General features: G+C 42.7%; 2 protein-coding genes across 3 annotated transcripts in view; both read left to right on the top strand.

Moving 5' to 3' along the window:
- The first annotated feature begins 10,967 nt into the window (after nt 1–10,967).
- immp2l (inner mitochondrial membrane peptidase subunit 2) overlaps nt 10,968–19,786 on the top strand; it is a 199,879-nt gene continuing 191,060 nt past the window's right edge. The window contains exon 1 of one of the 2 annotated variants that reach the window (XM_085280974.1): nt 10,968–11,056. The gene's annotated coding sequence lies outside the window, so the exon portion shown is untranslated. The remainder of the gene's footprint in view (nt 11,057–19,786) is intronic. The other variant, XM_085280976.1, reaches the window with a different exon arrangement.
- Nucleotides 12,068–15,181, top strand: LOC146571664 (E3 SUMO-protein ligase ZBED1-like). Its single transcript, XM_085281332.1, has 3 exons — nt 12,068–12,818; nt 13,081–13,342; nt 13,692–15,181. The coding sequence occupies exons 1-3, from the start codon at nt 12,637–12,639 to the stop codon at nt 15,093–15,095; spliced, it is 1,848 nt and encodes a 615-aa protein (XP_085137458.1). The 5' UTR covers nt 12,068–12,636; the 3' UTR covers nt 15,096–15,181.

The raw sequence follows: 19,786 nt of genomic DNA, 5'->3' as shown, positions 1-19,786 counted from the left end.
ACAGTCCCCAAAAAACTGAAAAAATCAACCACAGTTCTGCCACAGTTTTGGCAGCTGGCCCGATGGACGGTGACGGCAGGAAAACAGCTCGAGCGGCCTGCCACAGGTCTGGCAGCTGTGGCATAGCAGTTCTGGTGGCCGGCCAGTGATCTGATGACAGCCTTGTAGTAGGTCCAGCCACGTAAGAGCTCCGATGGCCCATGGCGAAGCACTGCAGGTGGTTTGTGACACGCAGGCCGTGCTGGTGTGGCAGCTGCAGGCAGTGGAAATGATGGTGGTGTAGCAGCCACTGGGGGTAGATTGGACGGTGATGCAGCAGCAACAGGTAGGTAAAGTGATGGTGGCGTGGTTATGGCAGGCGGTTGAGCAGGTGAGGTCTCCAACATCATAGACACAGGAACAGCAGCACAATGCAGAAACAAACACATATCATATAACAAGAGTCATAAATGCTCATGGACCCTGGGTCGCTCAGACCCAGGTCCTGGACAGAGAATCTGTTTTTCATTCATATCATGTCAAATGGCTGAATGACAGTGAAGCTGAGTCTGAGCTCTCTTCTGCTTTAGTCATTTGTGGCACAAATTTAAAAAGTTTCTGGAAACATCCCTCAGAGGTTTTGGTCCATGTTGACATGACATCATCACACAGCTGCTCCAGATCCATGATGTGAATTTCCTGTTCAACCAAATTACATTCAACTCAGTTCACTTTTATTTATACAGAAAAAACAACAACAGTTGCCTCCAGGTACTTTATATTGTAGAGTAAGAACCTTATGATAATAAAGAGACAAAAGAGAAACTCCAACAATGACATGTGAGCAGCACTTTGGCGACAGTGGGAAGGAAAAACTCCCTTTTAACAGGAAGAAACCTCCAGCAGAACCAGGCTCAGGGAGGGGCGGGGCCATCTGCTGTGATTGGTTGGGGTGAGAGAAGGAAGACAGGATAAAAGACATGCTGTGGAAGAGAGACAGAGGTTAATAACAGATATGATTCAGTGTAGAGAGGTCTGTTAACACATAGTGAGTGAAGAAGAAACACCCAGTGCATCATGGGAATCCCCGGCAGCCTACGTCTATTGCAGCATAACTAAGGGAGGATTCAGGGTCACCTGGTCCAGCCCTAACTATATGCTTTAGCAAAAAGGAAAGTTTGAAGCCTAATCTTGAAAGTAGAGATAGTGTCTGTCTCCTGAATCCAAACTGGAAGCTGGTTCCACAGAAGAGGGGCCTGAAAACTGAAGGCTCTGCCTCCCATTCTACTTTTAAATACTCTAGGAACAACAAGTAGGCCTGCAGAGTGAGAGCGAAGTGCTCTAATAGGGTGATATGGTGCTGTGGGGTCATACATACTAAGTATGATTTAGTCTGATGCTTGCAGTGTTAGTGCAAACAAAATGGAAGGAAACAATAATCAAAGCAATCTGGATTCTTCCAGCAGTGTCACTAACACAGATGTAGTGATGGACAGGTGTGACACAGATGTTTCTGATGCCCCTCGTGGTTCTGTCAGGACATCATTAGAGTGACATGAAAACCTTCAGATGTTATGATGTTACTCTTTCAAACCCTTTCACCACCCTCTCTCTCCCTCTGGAGGTGGTGCTCTCTCGGCCTCCCTGCGGCTCCTCGTTCTGCTCGAGCAGGCCGCTCAGGTGCGCTCAGGTGCTGCATTATTCACATCGAGCCCGGGGGCTCTAATTAAACCCTGGAGAGAAGCGAGGCAGCCTCGGTCAGCCTGGATATGATGAGGCTTTCTGATTTAGACCGTGACTTCAACACGAGCCGCATCAATCTTCTTTTTTTTCTCCCTCCAAGCCTGAACACTGTAACTCAAAGAGCGCAGGGTTCCTGATGCTTCAGGTGAAGCAAAAGCGCGTTTGGAGGCCTGGACGTCCACACCGCAGCTCAGAGTGCTAAAATATCCACACAGCAGCAAACCAAGTGAGCCTGACTGCTTCTAAACTGAATCACTGCATCCCAGTGTCGTAGTTTACTGTGACAAACCTCTTCTATCTGCATACACAGAACATCACAACAATGAACAACTGAATCAAGTCTACTTTTGCAAAGAGACGTGGGACTTTTAGAGATTTACTTTGTTGCGACATGCTGGCCGTTTCACATCCCTGAGTCTGTCTGAGAGGGTCTGGAAGCTCTGGGGGGAGGGGGGGGGGGAGGATTATTCTGGAGACTCCCACCAGGTGATCTGTGAAATCACCTTCAGATTAAAAGTGGTCACCTGGACCTTTATCAACACAAGAAAGCGCTCACAGTCAGTCACTAAAAGCAACAAATAGTTCAATCCAATCACTGAGCAACCACCGCTGTGTTGTCTTGTTGTCAGGAGATTGCCGTCTTATTTTAAGTTTAGCGTGACATAATGCAGCTGGAGTGTTAGGACTGCCTGAGAATCTGTAAAACAATCAAATATTTATCAAACACAGTATTTACAAGCTGCAGTTCCTCCAACGTCCACCAGAGGCTCCAGCGCTGAGGCAGTCCCCACAGACTCCCATGTTAAAATGTCCGCCTTCAATGGATCCTTTCGTCCCTCATAGCAACTGTAGCAACCACAATGTTTTTATAAGTCGCCCGTTTGAATAGTACTAAGGATTAAATTTTGCATTACTAGGGGTGTGGCCTATTTGAATGACAGGTGGATGGTGACACAGGCGAGAGCTGTCTGCTCAGCTTCACCTGACCTGGACCTCAGGACCATGTTTATGCTTTGAGTCTTCTGGAGCATTTTTAATGACATCATCTGATCAATAATAAGACTGCTGTGAAGTTACTGCACCAACAGAACGTCCAAGAAGTCCGAGCTGCAGTTTTACTGAGTGAAATTTGAAGAGTTCTACTCACCAGAACTGGAAATTGTGAATGCAGAGTTGCCATGTAGAAAAACTCCAGACTGCCCGGATCTTTGAACTTTATGCTAAAATAATTCTCCTGTGACGATGTTGGATTCAACAAAGATGATCACAATCAGTGCAGCAGAACAGGAAGTACTTTATTTATTCATTACCTACATTACCCAGACCGTCACAGCTGATGTGAGGTCGGCTTCATATCGAGAAGAGCTGATCGGTAAATATTTCCATTTACAGACTCTGCATCTTCATCCCTTCACTGTAAAGCGTAAACACTGTGCTGCCTCTCACTGTACCTGTCTTACATCAGCCTGTTGCAAACTTCAAATTAGTGTCACTCTGTTCATCCAGGCCCCACTTTGCCTGTTTTTACACATCCTCCATCCCGGTCTTCCAGATTTATCTGCACCGTATCTCCGTTTGCAGCTGCTCTGGCCTGATCCTCTCCATTAAGCTTCCACATAATCAAATCTACTGACAGCTCGCTGCAGAAACGCTGCTTTCCTCCGGCTTTTCAAAGAACACACCACCCCCTCCGCCTGACTGCTGCTCTCCACTCGGGTCCAACCTGGATGCTGCTGGCGATGAATTGTTGCATAGCAACCGCCTGCTCGGCACCTACACCGTTCCTCGTGTTTGGAGCCCGAGAACCTCAGAAGACGTCACGATGCGAGCTGAGTCACCCACACGGATCAGAGTCACAACAGCCACAAGGGCTCTTCTTCCTCTGCTCTTTATCCAGCTCACACACACACACACACACACACACACACACACACACACACACACACACACACACACACACACACACAATGCTACACAACACAGAACTGTGTGTAACATGTTTCCTAAACATCTGCAGGTGACCACCTACACCTGTGACAGTGATGTCATGACTGCATCCATGTCAGAACAGCTCAGGAAATCCCACCAGATGTGGGTGTGTGTCATGTGTTTGTTGTTTTTCTGTATTTGTAGGTTTTTTTCTGCTGTCTGTGTTTTTGCTCCGTCTCTGTTGCTACATTTCACGTCACTTTTCTGGTCTCAGAAAATTGTTATTTTTCTTTTGGTTACTTCATGTTTTACTTTGTTTTTCTTGTTTTGTGTAACAGTTGTGTTTTTCTTTACTGTACTGAAGGTCTGCCTGGCTGTGAGTAAATGAGTGCATGCATTGTTATGATCTTTAATTCATGTTGTTTGTAACTTTTGATCTGGATTATTTTATCCATCCATCTTCTTCCACGTATCCGGGGTCAGAGACAGAGAAGCCCAGACCTCCCTCTCCCCAGCCACCTCCTCCAGCTTGTCCGCAGGAACACCAAGGCGTTCCCAGGCCAGCCGAGAGATATAATCTCTCCAGCGTGTCCTGGTTCTGGCCCGGGGCCTCTTGCAGTGGGACATGCCTAGAACACCTCACCCAGGAGGCATCCTTGTCAGACGCCCTTATCAAACCACCTCAACTGGCTCCTTTCGATGTGGAGGAGCAGCCGCTCTACTCTGAGCCCCTCCTGGATGGCCAAACTCTTTATCCTCTAAGGGAGAGGCCAGCCACTCTTCGGAGGAAGCTGATTTCTGCCACTTGTATCCGCACTCGTTCTTTTGGTCACTACAGCTCGTGACCATAGGTGAGGGTAGGGACGTAGATCGACCGTTAAATTGAGAGCTTCGCTTTTACTCTCAGCTCTCTCTTCACCATGACGGACTGTGTTGAAGGGTTTTTTTGTGTTGGAATATAATATATTATGCTCCGTAAATGTTCCGGCTTTGTTAATCTACTGTGTTGTTGTAAAGTGTTGGTAGATGTCGTAAATTGGGTTGTGTTGGGCCACCATGCGGTCACATTAGGTTAGGTGGGTACTCAGTAGGTGGAGCAAAAGTTTTCTGACTGTGGCAGTTTATAGTTGTTTTAGGTATAACACCAGGAAAGTGGGGAAAGCCTGAGTTAACTTAGTGAGTTTGTAACTGGCTTTGTGTGACTGCTTAACTTGACCACCAATGTCAGGGTAAGTAAATCCAGAAAGATGCTCTGGGATTTGAAATACAGGATCCTGTGGCTTGTGGATGACTCGCTGATTTTGTCAGATAACGATGACAGATTACCTTTAAGCTCTACCTGTGAACACTGGATATCTTCCAATTTTTCTCAGCCATGTTGCAATGGTAGTACAGAAGGTGCAGGGGAAATAATTTGCATAATTTCAAGGCACACCAGAAGGCAAAATGTACACCTGTATTCATGTCTGTCCAAAAGATGCTCCGTGCAGCCTTCCATGTTGGATCTTCTTCTGATCATAGTGTCTTTCAAAAGTCTTTACCCAGTTTGAGACAGTTTCTCTGCTGTGCAGTGAGCTCCATCCGCCATCATCTTATTAAACACACATTCCAACAAACGTTCACAGCGGGAGCGCCTTTGATCGCTGGCATCTACACTTGGCCGACTTCTCCGATCACCCTCTCAGGTGCAGCTCAGCTGATAAATCCAGAAAATATCAGTAAAGAGGAAGAAAGAGCGTTTGTGGAAAGGAGAGAGCAAAAACACACCAAATGCCCCCATCAACCCACACCCAATACACTAACATAGATTATGTACAGGCTGCTCTCCATATGCAGACTGAAATTATTGAACAGTTGTTGATTTGTTGCTCAGAGTTCCTGTAATTGGTCGCATAATTGTTTCCAGCTGCTGAGGCAACAAGAGTCAAAGTTTGGTGCCTGGAGTCGCCCTCTGAGGTGACTGATTAGCTTCAGCAGCTGAGCTCAGTGAGGTTTGGAGGGAACAGACTCAGACTGTCAGCTGATTGCAGTCAGGCTAAATTATCCATTTACAAGCTGACATTTAGTTTTCTTCTCCTCGTTTTCCATTTCTTATCTCTAACCTTGAGTTAAGGCCTGGAGATGGTTGCATTTCTCTGTTCCTCACACTGCAGTTACCAAATTCTGACATACTGAACTCATCTCTCTGCTAATTACTCACTCTGTTCAAACAATAAGATATATGACATCTCATTCACAATCTGTATTAGTGATGTATAAACACATAGTAAGTGAAGAAGAAACACTCAGCAGCTTAGACCCATCTGCTCTTTAAGTGTGACGTATGAACCCTGCTGCCAGGTCTGAACTACTCTGTGTTTACTAAGACTGTTGTGTTTTTAACATGTTTTAATGCTTTGCATCTTGTTCTATTTAATCTGAACAAGCCCCTTAAAAAAGCCCAAACCATCGGGAACCCTCACGTTAACTTTTATCAAGTGGAAAAAAGTTAGCGTTCATCCTCCAGCTTCACTGTGTTTATGTTATGCTAACATAGCTGTGTCGCTAGCAATCACGTAGCACATCATTATATAGCAGCTAGCCCAACTTCAGTAACCCTACAAACGTCACTGCTGTTTAGTTTACTGTCTTCATTTATGTTGGAAATAACAGCAGAGCTGTACGTTTGAATTTTTCAGAACCCTCTCAGTCAGAACATGCTATATCATGCTTAGATGGAAGCTAGCGAGCTAACTTCCTGCTAACTTCTAACTAAACTTCATAAATCCTGTTTTCATGGATGCCTGGATGTTAAACTTAATTGTTACACCTGGTAAAGCAGCAACGCTGATGATTTTATTAAAGATGAAAGAATTTAGACAGTTTGTAACTCTCAGTGATGCCGCAGTGTTCGTTTGGCTTTGGGACCTGAAGTGGAGTTTGGATCCGGAAATGGCTAATGACGTCAGACTTACCGACCAAATAGACACAATCAACAAGAAACTGGAGAGACTTAACAAGATGCCACTCAAGAGGCTAAACCAACTAAAAACACAAAGACTCTGTTTTCATTAAATTCAGGTGTTCCATTCACCTCCATGTGTATAAAGTCAAGCAGCTAAGGATGGGATGATCTGATATCGTCGTGTTGGTGTTGTTCCCACATCATCATGAAAATGTTGTTCCAGGTTCAACATTGCAAGTGACCAATCACATTGTTGTGACGTTATTCTTTTGCGCGCCAAGCCATTCGTGCATTTATGAAATTCCAATGTTGCAAGGACAATATCAATTCTGCTTACCGTTTATTAAAGGGTTAGGGTTAGGGTCAGGGTCCGTTGATCGGCAGACAGAGGCGGTTTCTCGCAGCTTAAGTACAGTTTTTTGTTTTACGGCGGTTTTTCCCGAAGTCGCAAAAGTATGACGTCACAACATTCTGATTGGTCACTTGCAATGTTGAACCTGGAACAACATTTTCATGATGATGTGGGAACAACACCAACACGACGATATCAGATCGTGCCTAAGGATGCAGACTGCTTCTACAAACGATTGTGAAAGAATGACTCGCTGTCAGGAGCTCAGTGAATTCCAGTGTGGTACCATGATAGGACACCACCTGTGCAACACGTTCAGTCAGGAAATGTCCTCACTACTAAATATTCCATAGTCAGCTGTTAGTGGGAAAGAGACTGGGAACAACAGCAACCCGGCCATGAAGCTGTAGGCCACGTAAATCGCAGCGCGGGGTCAGGAGATGCTGAGATGCATAGGTCGCCAACTTCCTGTCATTCGCTACAGACTTTCAAACTTCATGTGGCCTTCAGATTAGCTCAGGAACAGTCAACTTCATGGAAACAATGAGCAAACTAGTGATTAAACAGAAGCCCCCAAACCCAAAATCACTGGGTCAAAGTCCAAAGTTCATGTCAAACAAAGTGGAATAAAGACTACAGAGCGACAGCTTGGAGCCATCAAACACTGAACATGTCGATCAGGAATCAACAAATCACTGATTCAAACTCAGAGCTCATAAAACAACTTTCATGACTTTTCATCTTCTATGAAAACATTATTATTATCCTATTTTTGCTGCTTTATATATTTTAATTTATAACTCTCTTTTGTTGTAACAGCCTACGTGAGGCAACTTTGAAAAGCAACACAAAATAAATGATTATTATTCGATTATTGCATCGAGCCTTTAACCAAACTGTGCCCTGTGACTGCTCCTCTGTAATATTATAACCTCTCATCTGTGGTTCCTCTTTAAAACACTGTGGAGACGTGGAAATGGTGGTTTAAGGACCAGCCACTCGGTGTGATAATGGCTTCTACATTCCACTTTTAATTAAGCCCTGAAGGAGAATTCAGGCCCTCATCATAAAAGAGCTATGGCTGCTTTAAAACTCTGATTGGTACGAGTACTTCCTCATTTGAAGCGGGCCTGCTTCCTTCATGTCTAATTCCTCGGCTGCTCTTCTTTTCTCAGGCAGGAGGTGATTGTACTCGTGCTGCATTTGATCCCGACTGCTGCGCGCTCAGCTGAGACCGCTCAGTTGTCCATCAGCAGCCTGTTTGACGAAGCCAAGTCTTTTAAAACTCGAGTCTTTTAAAACTCTTTCTGCTTTTCTGAGGTATAATCAGCTCTCCTCCAGAGACACGTGAGTTATTCTGCTGAATAATAAACTCTTAAATTTAATAAAACACAAGCCTCTGTGCGACCTGAGCGGGCAGCAGCTTTGTATTTTCCTTCCTTACTTCATTCATAACACACGTGAAAAGACCCAGGAAAACCAAGTTAACGATAAAAACGATAACAAAATAACGCTGAAAACCGATAAAAACCCTGAAAACCAAACATTTCACACCTGAGCCTCAACTCTCGCGGCCCAGTACCGGTCGGAGGCCCGGAGGTTGGGGACCGCTGCTTTAAACCGCTCTCTTCTATGGCAGAAAATTTTACTTTAGCCACAAACCTGTTAGCGGTGACCAAAGTTACACCAATATTAACTGCCCAACACTTCCGTTCCTCTAATCTGTCCTCTACTGTCCAGTTGAAGCTCCAGCAGTGAGCCCAGCAGCAGAGACAGACAGGTTTGGACCATTTATAGTGTGGGGAAAGCTTCAAACTTCACCATCTCGTCCAGTACGAACACTTCTGCCTCCAAAAGTCTAAGAAGGTGGCAACCGCAAATCTCATCAGCGCTTCAAAAGCAATCTCAAATTTCACATCCCGACCTCCTGTCCTCTTATCCTCGCCCGAACCAGGAAAGGAGGTGAGGACGAGACTTACAGAGGATTTAACGACGTGAGAAGACCTCACCTTAGAGCCTCGTTTTAAAGAGCTGTCATTGACTAAGTCACAGGACAGAACTGATGTATTTTATGATGTGCTCGTGGAGTAAGTTTGGTTGGCTGGTCACTCTTGTGAAGGTGTGGATAACGACTCTCACAAGCCTTAGAAATGCCTCTGTGACTTTTCAGACTGATGATGTCACCGATGTTGTTCCTCAGCTGGTTCTTTATATCGTGGCGTGATCGTGATGTGCTGCTGGTTGAGATCTTTCGGCCTGTTTCACTTTGTCAGACAGCTTCTGTTTAAGAGGTTTGTGAGTCAGCAGGTGCCACAGTGATCAGCTTTGCTGTGGCAGTGAAACTGGGCTCAGTCACAGAGGGCCGGCAGGTTTGGATAGTTTGATGCCTTAATAAACGAACTCGTCATCTAAAAACCGGATTGTGTGTTTACTCTGATTATCTTTGTGTAATCTAAAAATTTGTTTGATGATCTGAAACATGTAGGTGTGACAAATATGCAGAATCATGAAGATGAAGAGTATATACTCTTTCTTCCTTATTGCTTGTGTCAATGAAATATTGTTTCATGAAGACTCGAGGTAACTTTTGGATACGACTACGCGACTCGCAGAGGTCAGAGTGTGCGTGCTTATGGATTAACGTGGATGTGAGGGACACACCAGGCTGTACTCTGACTTTTTGAGCCTTTGTGTGTTTTGCCTCACGATTCAGAGCTTTTAATCAAGTGTACCTACATCTGTCATTGACATATATGTATTAAAAAAACAAAAAGAACTGATGCCGAGCACTGAGTGACACTTGGGTGACTAACAGACAAGATGAACAGCATCCCTCTGAGTGGTTTTCTTTGCAGCTGATGTGAGTCATCAGTGATCATTTCCTCAGGGAGACACTGTTCTGCTCTGTAAGTGTGAGCTCTCGCATTCATTTCCCACTGCAGGCTGTCCTGAAAGTGTCCATTAACAGCCTGAACGTCTGCAGAAATGGCAACATGACTAAAATGTAAATGCAAAGGCTGTTGTGTCAAATTAAGAGTCTATCTAATCTAGCAGTCTGGGGTGTCCTCGAGCCTCTGAGATTGATTTCTGAAGAATATGGCTGGAAACACTCATTATTTCTCTGATGAGACCCAAACCAGCAGTATGTTAGTCCATCTGTTAATATTCCTCCCTCTGTCTGTGGCACTCAGCTTTAAAGGCCATTAGTCTGATTGAGCCAAAAACCCCAGATGATTTTAAATTATCAAATTTGGTTGGAAGTCAAGGTGATTAAGAAATTATCCACAGCTTTCCAATAAAAGCTCAAACGTATTTTTACAAATCTAACTATGAGATAAAAGTAAAAATCTTAGAAAGTCACTGTTTGTGTCATGAAACACAGGAAGATGCAGACTGTGGAAAAAGAGCTGAAGCAACAGAGAACAACCCTTTATCAAATAAAGCAAAGTCCAAAAAACACAGCAGGGATTAGAGGAAGAACCGAGCGTCCCATCACAGCACAAAACAACAAAGTGGGAGGTAAAAGCTGTGGCTTTGTAAGTTCATGTTTCAGAGATGAAACTAAAACTTAACATTCAGTTATTCAAAAGTTTGAAAGGTTTGAGGCTCACAAATCTGAGATTAAGGCACAAAAATCAAAATGAGGAGGTAGAAAGGGGAAACATTTTGTAAATCAAATTTTGTAGATAAATACATTTTATAAATATGTTTTAAAATCAATTATTATGTAACACTCGGGATTATTAGCTTAATATTTGTAGTCTCTGAAGCCAGCACATTTTGTAGGTCAAAACTTTACGTGATACCAAAATGAATGAATAAAATGAGAAAATCTGAAACATGTATTTTTCTCATTTTATTTAAAAAGAAAAGAATTGACTGATTTTCGTTGGATTTGAAAGTTAAAACTGTGACAAATAAAAATAATCAAATAGTAACAAAGCATAAAACAACTGTGCTTTTATCCTTTAATTTTACTATTCTCGTTGTCCAAAATTGACCTAAAGGGCTTCCGTACATCAGAAAACGAGAGCGGTACGGACAGGCTTTAGGACCGGGGGGCCGACACGTGGTGACAGGACAACCGGAAGCCAGAACTCACGTTACTGGTAGGTGTGTTAGCTTTTAGCTTCTGAACCTGTATCGCCGCTGCGCTCGTGCTTTAAACGGTGTTCAGTTGGTGGGAGCTCCGCTCCCCGCGTGTCTCTGCCTCTGTGAGGTCACCCACGTTTGTCTGTGACCCTAACACAGTCTGAAAAGTTAGCAGGACGGCTAGCAGCAGCTCCAGCTAGCTGTTAGCACACACAGGTCAACAGCATTGACAGGGAGCCTAAAGGTGGACGGAAGAGATGGTGTGAGGATGAGTGTTGTTAAGGTGGACTGTTATCGAAGATAGTTGATGGGTTTTTGTGAAAAATGCTGAAGAAGTGTGCTTTGCTCCTTGTGCTTCATCGTGTTTGACTTTAATAAACTGACTCGTGTCATGTAAAGCTCCAAACTCAAGGGAAGAACTGATGTTGCCACATAAAACAGGCAGCTTAGCAGAGAGCCAGCTGTAAAGGACATCTCTGGGATACTTAGGCAACACAATAAGCCTGTCTCAGGCCACATAGACCAGTGCTGCTCAAGTTACTTGAAAATTGTAATTAGTTACTAATAACTGATTAGCTCTCCAAGAAAGTAATCCCATTACTTTACTGATTACTTATTTTCAAAGGTAATTAGTTACTTTTTAAAAACATGATACACAACCTGAATACGTAATAAAGTTATAGCCCTCTAGCCCAGTTCTGTTTTTTCTGCATAATCCATCATATAAAATGTAGTAAAATGGAAAAATCTCTTTTTAAAACTTGTTTCATTAGTTTTAATCTTTTAACTTTATTCACATTGCATCAAGCAAAAATTAAATTATATGCAAGAAGAAATGTGTTTAACATTTAAAACTATTTTCTGCATAATCCATCATATAAAATGTAGTAAAATGGAAAAATCTCTTTTTAAAACTTTTCATTAGTTTTAATCTTTTAACTTTATTCACATTGCATCAAGCAAAAATTAAATTATATGCAAGAAGAAATGTGTTTAACATTTAAAGCTATTTTCTGCATATTCCAGCATATAAAATAAAATCATGTTTTGTGTTTACACTCTTTCACATAGATGCAAGTAAAACACAGCAGAAAATAAATCAAATCAAAGACTCAGCAGCTCTTAAATCTATTGTCACCTGTTTAGCATTAGTGTGGCGGGTGGAGGTTTGTCCACGGCGGTCATGTCAGTGGGAGGATCCGGGGGTTTCTCTGTGAATGTCACATTCCCGTGGCAGCGTGCTCGCTGCTCGCTCAGATTTGAAGTTTAATTTTTCGCTGTAGAAACAAGTTTCTACAGCCCTACATGCCCATCTCTGCATACGACAGTGTTTACCAGCAGAAAGACTGTTGTATGTAGGGCTGCCACGATTAGTCGACTAGTCACGATTACGTCGACTATCAAAATCGTCGACGCCTAATTTAATAGTCGACACATCGTTTGAATGCCGTAAAATCCTGAAAGGTGCAGGAATAACAGTAGGATTTTAAGAGTGTAATAACGGACTGAAACAGAAGATGGCGGAAATGCACCTACAAGGATACCGTTAAACGCCAAAGATGAAGAAGAAGAAGAAGAAGCAGCAGTCTCCGTTATCATGGCTACTCGGCAAAGGAACTCGAAAGTCTGGGAGCATTTTGACCAAACAAAAGAAAAGAAGGTCCAATGCAAAATCTGCAAAATGGAACTTGCCTTCCATGGCAGTACAACGGCGATGCACGAGCATCTAAAAAGGAAGCACGTCGTGGCATCCGACGACGAAGTGGTACAGTCGTCTCGGTAAGCTAATTGGCTAGTTAGCTGCTAACATTATTATAAACAGCAAGCTGCTAATTATTTGTGCTGTCAGCGTTAATCTCGTTAGTATGATGTTAACGCCATAACCGCATTAACGCGGCAAATCCCCGTTAGTCAGTGCCATGCAGCCCTCGCACCGCGTTTTCGCGCTAACGGGGATTTGCCGCGTTAACATCGTATTGACGAGATTAACGCTGAGAGCACTATTTGTTATTGCTTATATTAATAGCTGTTAACATTACAGGACTGCTAAAAAAATACGTTCGTCTTCAATGGACGACTTTGTCACCAAGCCAACAACATGTACACCTCGGCAAGCAGATGTCCTGACTGAATCAATCTTGAACATGTTGGTGACGGACATGAGACCCCTGTCTATGGTTGATGATCAAGGTTTCAAAGAGATGATCAAGCAGTTCAACCCATATTACCATGATAACTACCTACCAGGCCGATCCCACTTCACCAAATTGATGGAAAAGAAATATGATGCTACCTTTGAGAAGGTTGGTCTCTCTTTCTCTCCACTCTCTCACACCACAAACACAAAATAGCAATTTGTATTAGAATTTAATACATTTCATGATGAAATAATATAGAGCTTGCTGACTGAGGAACCAATAAATTAATCTTGGTTAAAGCATGTAATGGAAAGTTGTTGTTTTTTTTTTTTTTACTGATATGTTGAATGTTTATTGTTTAACATACGTAAGTGTATTTGATGTAACTGAATTATTCAGTTGGTAAATTCAAATCTTAATGCATAAACTGACAAGCATTATTAATAATTAAAAAATATACTGTAATATATTTCCCTAATGCTTACTATTGTTCCAAATCATCTCATATCTTTAGGTAAAGCAGACCCTTGGTGGTGTCAAAGGTTTCTTCACCCTGACTGCTGATGTCTGGACCAGTCGTGCAACAGAGGCCTACCTTGGTGTGTCTTGCCATTTCCTGAGTGAAGATTGGAAGATGAAGAGCTTCATCCTTGATACCATGCCTCTTGAGGAGAGGCATACTGGTGCCAATATAATGACATGGATGGAAGAGGTGCTAACAAAGTTTGACATCTTGCCTGCCAAAATAAAAGCAGTAGTACATGACAGTGGTTCCAATATGGTGGCAGCAATGCGACTGCTTGAAGAAAAACATGGATGGGCCTCTATCTGCTGTGCTGGACACACACTCCAGCTCATAGTCAATACTGCTCTCAAAGAAACCACCATCAGCAGAGCACTAGGTGCTGCTAGGCAGCTAGTGGAGCACTTTAAGAGAAGCGAGCTGGCTAGTACAAGACTAAAAATGAAACAGGAGCAAATGAATGTGAAGAAAAATACACTGATCCAAGATGTCAGTACAAGATGGAATAGTACATTCCACATGATAGAAAGACTCCTCGAACAGCGCTGGCCTCTCACTGCCACTCTTTCAGATCCCGAGGTAACGCCAAGGGGGAAACACTACTTCGACTTGAAGCCAGAGCAGTGGGTGCTGCTTGAAGAACTGAAGCAAGGTTTGGCACCTTTTGAGACTGCTACTGTTTACCTTAGTGGACAGAAGTACACAACGGTTTCAGGTCTTCGACAGGTGGTCAAAGGGCTGACACGGGCTGTACACCAAAGCCAACTGGAGACGAGCTCAGGAAAATCTTTCATTGCCAGTGCAGAAAAAGGCATAACACAGAGATGGGGGAGTATATGTACTTTCTCAGCAGACAAAGAAAACCCTGTTATTCTCGCAGCTGCCTTGGACCCCAGATACAGAAAGTTGACGTTTTTGGCTCCTGAAGATGTCATCAGAGTGCAGGGGACTGTTGAAGTGCTTGCTGTCAAAGAAGCAAATGCTGGGACACATGAGCATGCAAAAGTGCAGACAGCCAATGGTTCAGGTAGAACTGAAAAGACTGCTCTGGACAACCTCCTTGAGTCTGACACAGACAGTCAGGGTGACAATGAGGAAGAAGCATCTAAGGAGGACCAAGATGTCCAAGTTGTGAGAAGTGAAGTTCAGCTGTACTTTAAAGAAGCCACAGTTTCTAAAAAGGATGATCCTCTTAAATGGTGGAGCGAAAATGAGGGACGTTTCCCCACACTATCAAAGCTAGCTAAATCTTTTCTGTGCATTCCTGCAACCGCCACCCCATCGGAGCGGATCTTCTCCACAGCAGGGAACATCTGCTCTCAAAAGAGAGCAAGCCTTTCTGCAGAACATGTAGAAAAGCTAACTTTCCTGGCTATGAACAATAATCTCGTGTAGATTGCTATACTGACTATATAGTCCCAAAGTTCAATATAGTTGTGAGGACTGAGCACAAAATGCTATTTTGTTATATTTGTTTTCGGGTGGCTTCAAACTTGAAATTTCATTAAAAGTTTAATAAACTATCATCTTGTCTTTATTTTTTAGTTTCACATACCTTAAACACTTAAAGCTGTAAGCTAATGATAGTTGTATAAGAGCAGATGCATGCTGCTGCAATAATCTGTACGTTTTACGTCCAATGGATGCATGATCTGATTAGTCGACTAATCGCAAGAATAATCGGTGACTAGTCGACTATCAAAATAATCGTTTGTGGCAGCCCTAGTTGTATGTCAGCACGTGTCCTTAAGTGTCCTTAAAGAGCTGAACTTCCAGCTAGAGGTGGGCGATATAAACGATATACGATAGAGATTTTGACTATATCGCTCTATCGGGATAGTGCATGTTGATGATGTCATCAAGCTGCGCCTGTTTTGGTCGAAAGCATCGCAGTGGCTACAACCATTATCATCTGCAAATTATGGCGGGCGACAGTCATAGCAAAGACATGAAGCACTGTTGAAATATGGGGAAAGCCAAAAACTGCGCTTCCTCCACTTCCGTAACATTGATTCATTAATGTTGAATCCTCTCACAGCTGCTCTATTCCCATGTTGTTGCAGTATATTAATGACTAACCTCGTATTGTGGATGAATAATCTCAGTTGTTCTCCTGACTGAAGTTTGGCCCGTGTACAGCATCCTGCTATGCGATTGCATTTGTCCCTGACCACCAGAATCCCTCACGTTAACTTTTATCGAGTGGAAAAAAGTTGGCGTTCATCCTCCAGCTTCACTGTGTTTATGCTATGCTAACATAGCTGTGTCGCTAGCGATCACGTAGCACAACATCATATAGCTACCAGGTAGTCCAACTTCAGTAACCCTGCAAACGTCACTGCTGTTTATTTTTCTGTCTTCATTTATGTTGGAAGTGGTAGCAGAGCTGTACGTTTTAATTAGTTTCAAAAATCTCAGTCAGAACATGGTATGAAATGTTTAGGTGGAAACTAGCGAGCTAACTTCCTGCTAACTTCTAACTCCGTTAAATTTAATAAATTCTGTTTTCATGGATGCCTGGATGTTAAACTTAATAAAGCAGCAACGCTGATTATTTACTTAAAGATGAAAGAATTTAGACAGTTTTTAACTCTCAGTGTTCGTTTGACTTTGGGACCTGAAGTTGACGGAGTTTTGGACCCAGATTACTCCGCGAAGCTCCTCACTACGGCAGCCGTAATGCTCTGACAATCCATCAAGCAGTGCGGCTTACCACAGTTGTACTAAAATATTTTAACAGATTTGTGCCCAAATCGGTTCGAGTTTCGATTTTTGAGAAAATTAAAGGATTTTAAGTGCGCCTTATAGTGTGGAAAATACGTTATACAGAAGAAAAGAATATATCATTACCGCACATGCTTCAAATTATATCGCGATATGAATTTTAGGCCATATCGCCCCGCCCTACTTCCAGCTGTGCCGACGTGTATCATCAGACTGTGGATAAGACGAGCTGTCTACAGATCTGATTATTAAAGACACGTTTACACCATCAGCTGCATCACTTAAGCTCATGTGTTATTTAAACAAGGAAAATCACTTAGCACGGTTGTGTGTTTATCGGGCACAATGGCTGCACCTGTGCCCGTCGGTATCTTCTTAGTGGTTTCACAGATCCCACATCTGCTCAGTGGTCCAGAACCAGTTCTTGAAAGTCACACTCACAGACTGTATATAAAAGATGGCTGTAGCCACTGTGGCGTCACTCTGTGGTTTTCAACTCTGGATTTTTTAACCTCCTAAGACCCAAACTCTTTCACGACATGTATTTTTAATTTCTCTTTGCTATCTGGGCTGATTGGGACCTGATGAATGTTAAAACAAAGATTTACCTGATTTTTGTTTCTGATGAAAATAATATCCACATATGAGGACATTCGTTTTAAATTTCGATAGAACAGTGGCAGTATAACATCCTCGTAAGTGGATATCAGGCCCTTGTAGAGCAAAATTTATTATTTTGGTTTAGACAACACAACATGTGATGTCCACATATAAGGATGCCAGGTCCCAGGAGGTCAAAGCATTTTGGACATGTTGTTACTACCAAACACAAAATAAAATTCAAATGGAAGCTGCATGTTTTGGAATGTCACAATAATCTCCTCCTGCATTTCCAAGCTCTAATATGTTTAAGGCCATTCTTGGGATTTGCGTAGTTAAACCTCATTATTGGGAACGTGTGTTACAAATTTCAACCACGTAGTTTTGTAACTGATCTTTCTGCAGGCCTTCAAACATGAAACTGCAGCAAATGTTAAAGCAAATTCAAGTTTTCCAATTTTTACATTCAGAATGGATGGATGCAAATTCTTGAAGTCATATTTTCAGATCTTTGGCCTAAAAGTTTGAATGGCGTATCTGAAGCAGCTCTCTAGTTCCCATCATTTGAAAATCTTTATGACCAAACTCAGAACCTTTCTGTTAAGAGGTGTTTCAGCACTCTGTCCACGGACTTCAGGCTGGGAACTTTTCTTGAATTTGGTCATTTGATCGAACAATATATCTATTACATCAGCCTTGAGAAACAGAGCCTTAAAAGGCAGTCAGAAAATTCAAATGTAAGACTTCTGAAGACTAAATCAATCAGAGGGTTGGATAGAATCAAATTCCAAGGACAGAACGAAATCAAATGTGACAAATCTGTGTCCTTTTACTTTGAACAACCTGCTGCAGCCTTTTTTGTCCACTGCAGAAATGATCTGATCGTCTTTTGGCTCTCATCGTTTATTCATTAATCCTGAGAGCAAGTAGCAGCACATCCAAGGACATGAGAACAAAAACAGTCACAGACAAAAATATTGGTTTCAAACAGGAAGTGTCTGCTCCTCCCTTTAATGAACAGAGCGCAGCAGGATTCATGTGGACAGAGACAGAAATAAACTGAACTAATTACAGCAGGTGGATCAGGACTTCTTCAGCGGTCTGATTCACACAGGTCTGCTGCAGTTTCATTGATAATATCTGTGCAGAGGATGATGAAGGTGGAGCTGCCAGGCAGGAGGAAGACCTCAGAGGAGGTTCATGGATGCAGTGAAGGATTGGTGCAGAGGGTTGGAGTGACAGACGAGGATGCTGGGGTAGGAGGAGGTGGAGGCAGCTGAAGCAGTGTGGCGACCCCTAAAGGAAGCATGAGGCGGTGCACACTGGGTCTTTATATCATGCTCTTCCTCTTATAGCTGCTCAGTGGCTCCATAGTGTGGTGGTTAACACATTTGCCTGATCTGCACCCGACATGAAAATCTGGCGGATCGAGTGTGTGGATCCGCCCTCTGTGAGAGAGAGCGTCTGATTTCGTTCAGCTCGTCTCCATCACTGCTGCAGCAGTGCTGATGCTGTTTAAGTCCATCATCCTGTTATGTTTACACTCAGTAACTGACATTTGACTAAGATGATGCTGTTCTCAGTTATACCCTGGACCTTGCTGTTCCACACCAGCCTCACCGTCTCCGTCTGTCCTCAGATGTTGACGCGTTCGATACTTTGATCATATTTTTAAGGTCGTCCGTCCTCAAACGCCCGTGGGGACGCTTCTGCTGGCAGATAGAGATCGAGCTTAGCTTAGCAGCTGCTGCCGCCTGAATTTTAGTTGGTAGATTAACAGAACTGTCGTTCAGTTTGGGACTTGTATTCATTTTTCTTTTTGCTTAGATTAGCTGTAAGCTGAATATTGAGTTTCCGTTGGGAACACAGAGGGGCAGATTTGATGGACGTTTCTGACATTTTAAAGATTCATCACACAAAAAAAAAACACTGGTGGAAAGATAACTGATTCTAAAAGTTTGTGGAGCTCGGTAATAATTGCAGCTTTCGCTTCTTCCTTTGTTCGAAGGACCCTTTTGTTGTGTTTCAGTAATATGAATTTGATTAGTAACTCTAGATTTCTTTTCATGAAATACTCTGAGCTGCAGTATAATTTCCACAGTAGCGATAATGTTATGCTGTCATGTTGCTGAAAGGCAGTTTGAGCTGCCAGCTTGATTAAATGTCAGATATTACAGATGTAATCAGCCGCGCTGCTGTCCTCCCTCCTCAGGAATATCAGATTATATTGTTGTTGTGGACTCGCACAGCTGAATGATATTTTTTATTACTTTTTATTACATAAACAAATAAATCTACAGTACATAACAAAATGAGACACACACACAAGAAAAGAGCAAAATATTTATTTATAGCACATTTTTCAGAATCCGTCCAAGGTCGAAACATGCGTTGGAGCCCATAGACTGTATATAAAAGATGGAGTACAAACACGGCAGCTTCCACCACCAGCTGCTGTGTGTTTTTAATGAATTCAGTTTATGAGAATGAATCAGTTTGTTGGAAGATGTAATTATGCATTAATGAGTGCATATTTATGAATATTTCCTGTATTCATTTAGTGAAAATGACTAAATGTTGATTGATTCTAATCAGTCTGCTGAGTCTGTTTTATGCTGCTTTAACTTCAGCAACGAGAACAATTCAGTTATAATACAGAACTAATCAGTCGCTCAAGCTGCTTTATACTGTAAGGTCGACCCTACAATAATATACACGGAGAAAAACCCAACAATCATATGACCCCCTATGATCGAGCACTT

The sequence above is a fragment of the Mchenga conophoros genome, linkage group LG7 (genome assembly GCF_057382185.1).
Source record: "Mchenga conophoros isolate Kocher_MC1m ecotype Shallow Benthic linkage group LG7, M_conophoros_male_GT1.1, whole genome shotgun sequence".
Classification (NCBI taxonomy): Eukaryota; Metazoa; Chordata; class Actinopteri; order Cichliformes; family Cichlidae; genus Mchenga; species Mchenga conophoros.
Note: the sequence above shows the minus strand (reverse complement) of the source record. Positions and strands in the feature narration are given on the sequence as shown.

Coding starts and splice junctions, on each gene's coding strand:
- LOC146571664 (XM_085281332.1), top strand. CDS start 12,637: ATGGCTACTCGGCAAAGGAACTCGAAAGTCTGGGAGCATTTTGACCAA. Junction 12,819..13,080: donor GAAGTGGTACAGTCGTCTCG/GTAAGCTAATTG, acceptor TTAACATTACAG/GACTGCTAAAAAAATACGTT. Junction 13,343..13,691: donor ATGATGCTACCTTTGAGAAG/GTTGGTCTCTCT, acceptor TCATATCTTTAG/GTAAAGCAGACCCTTGGTGG.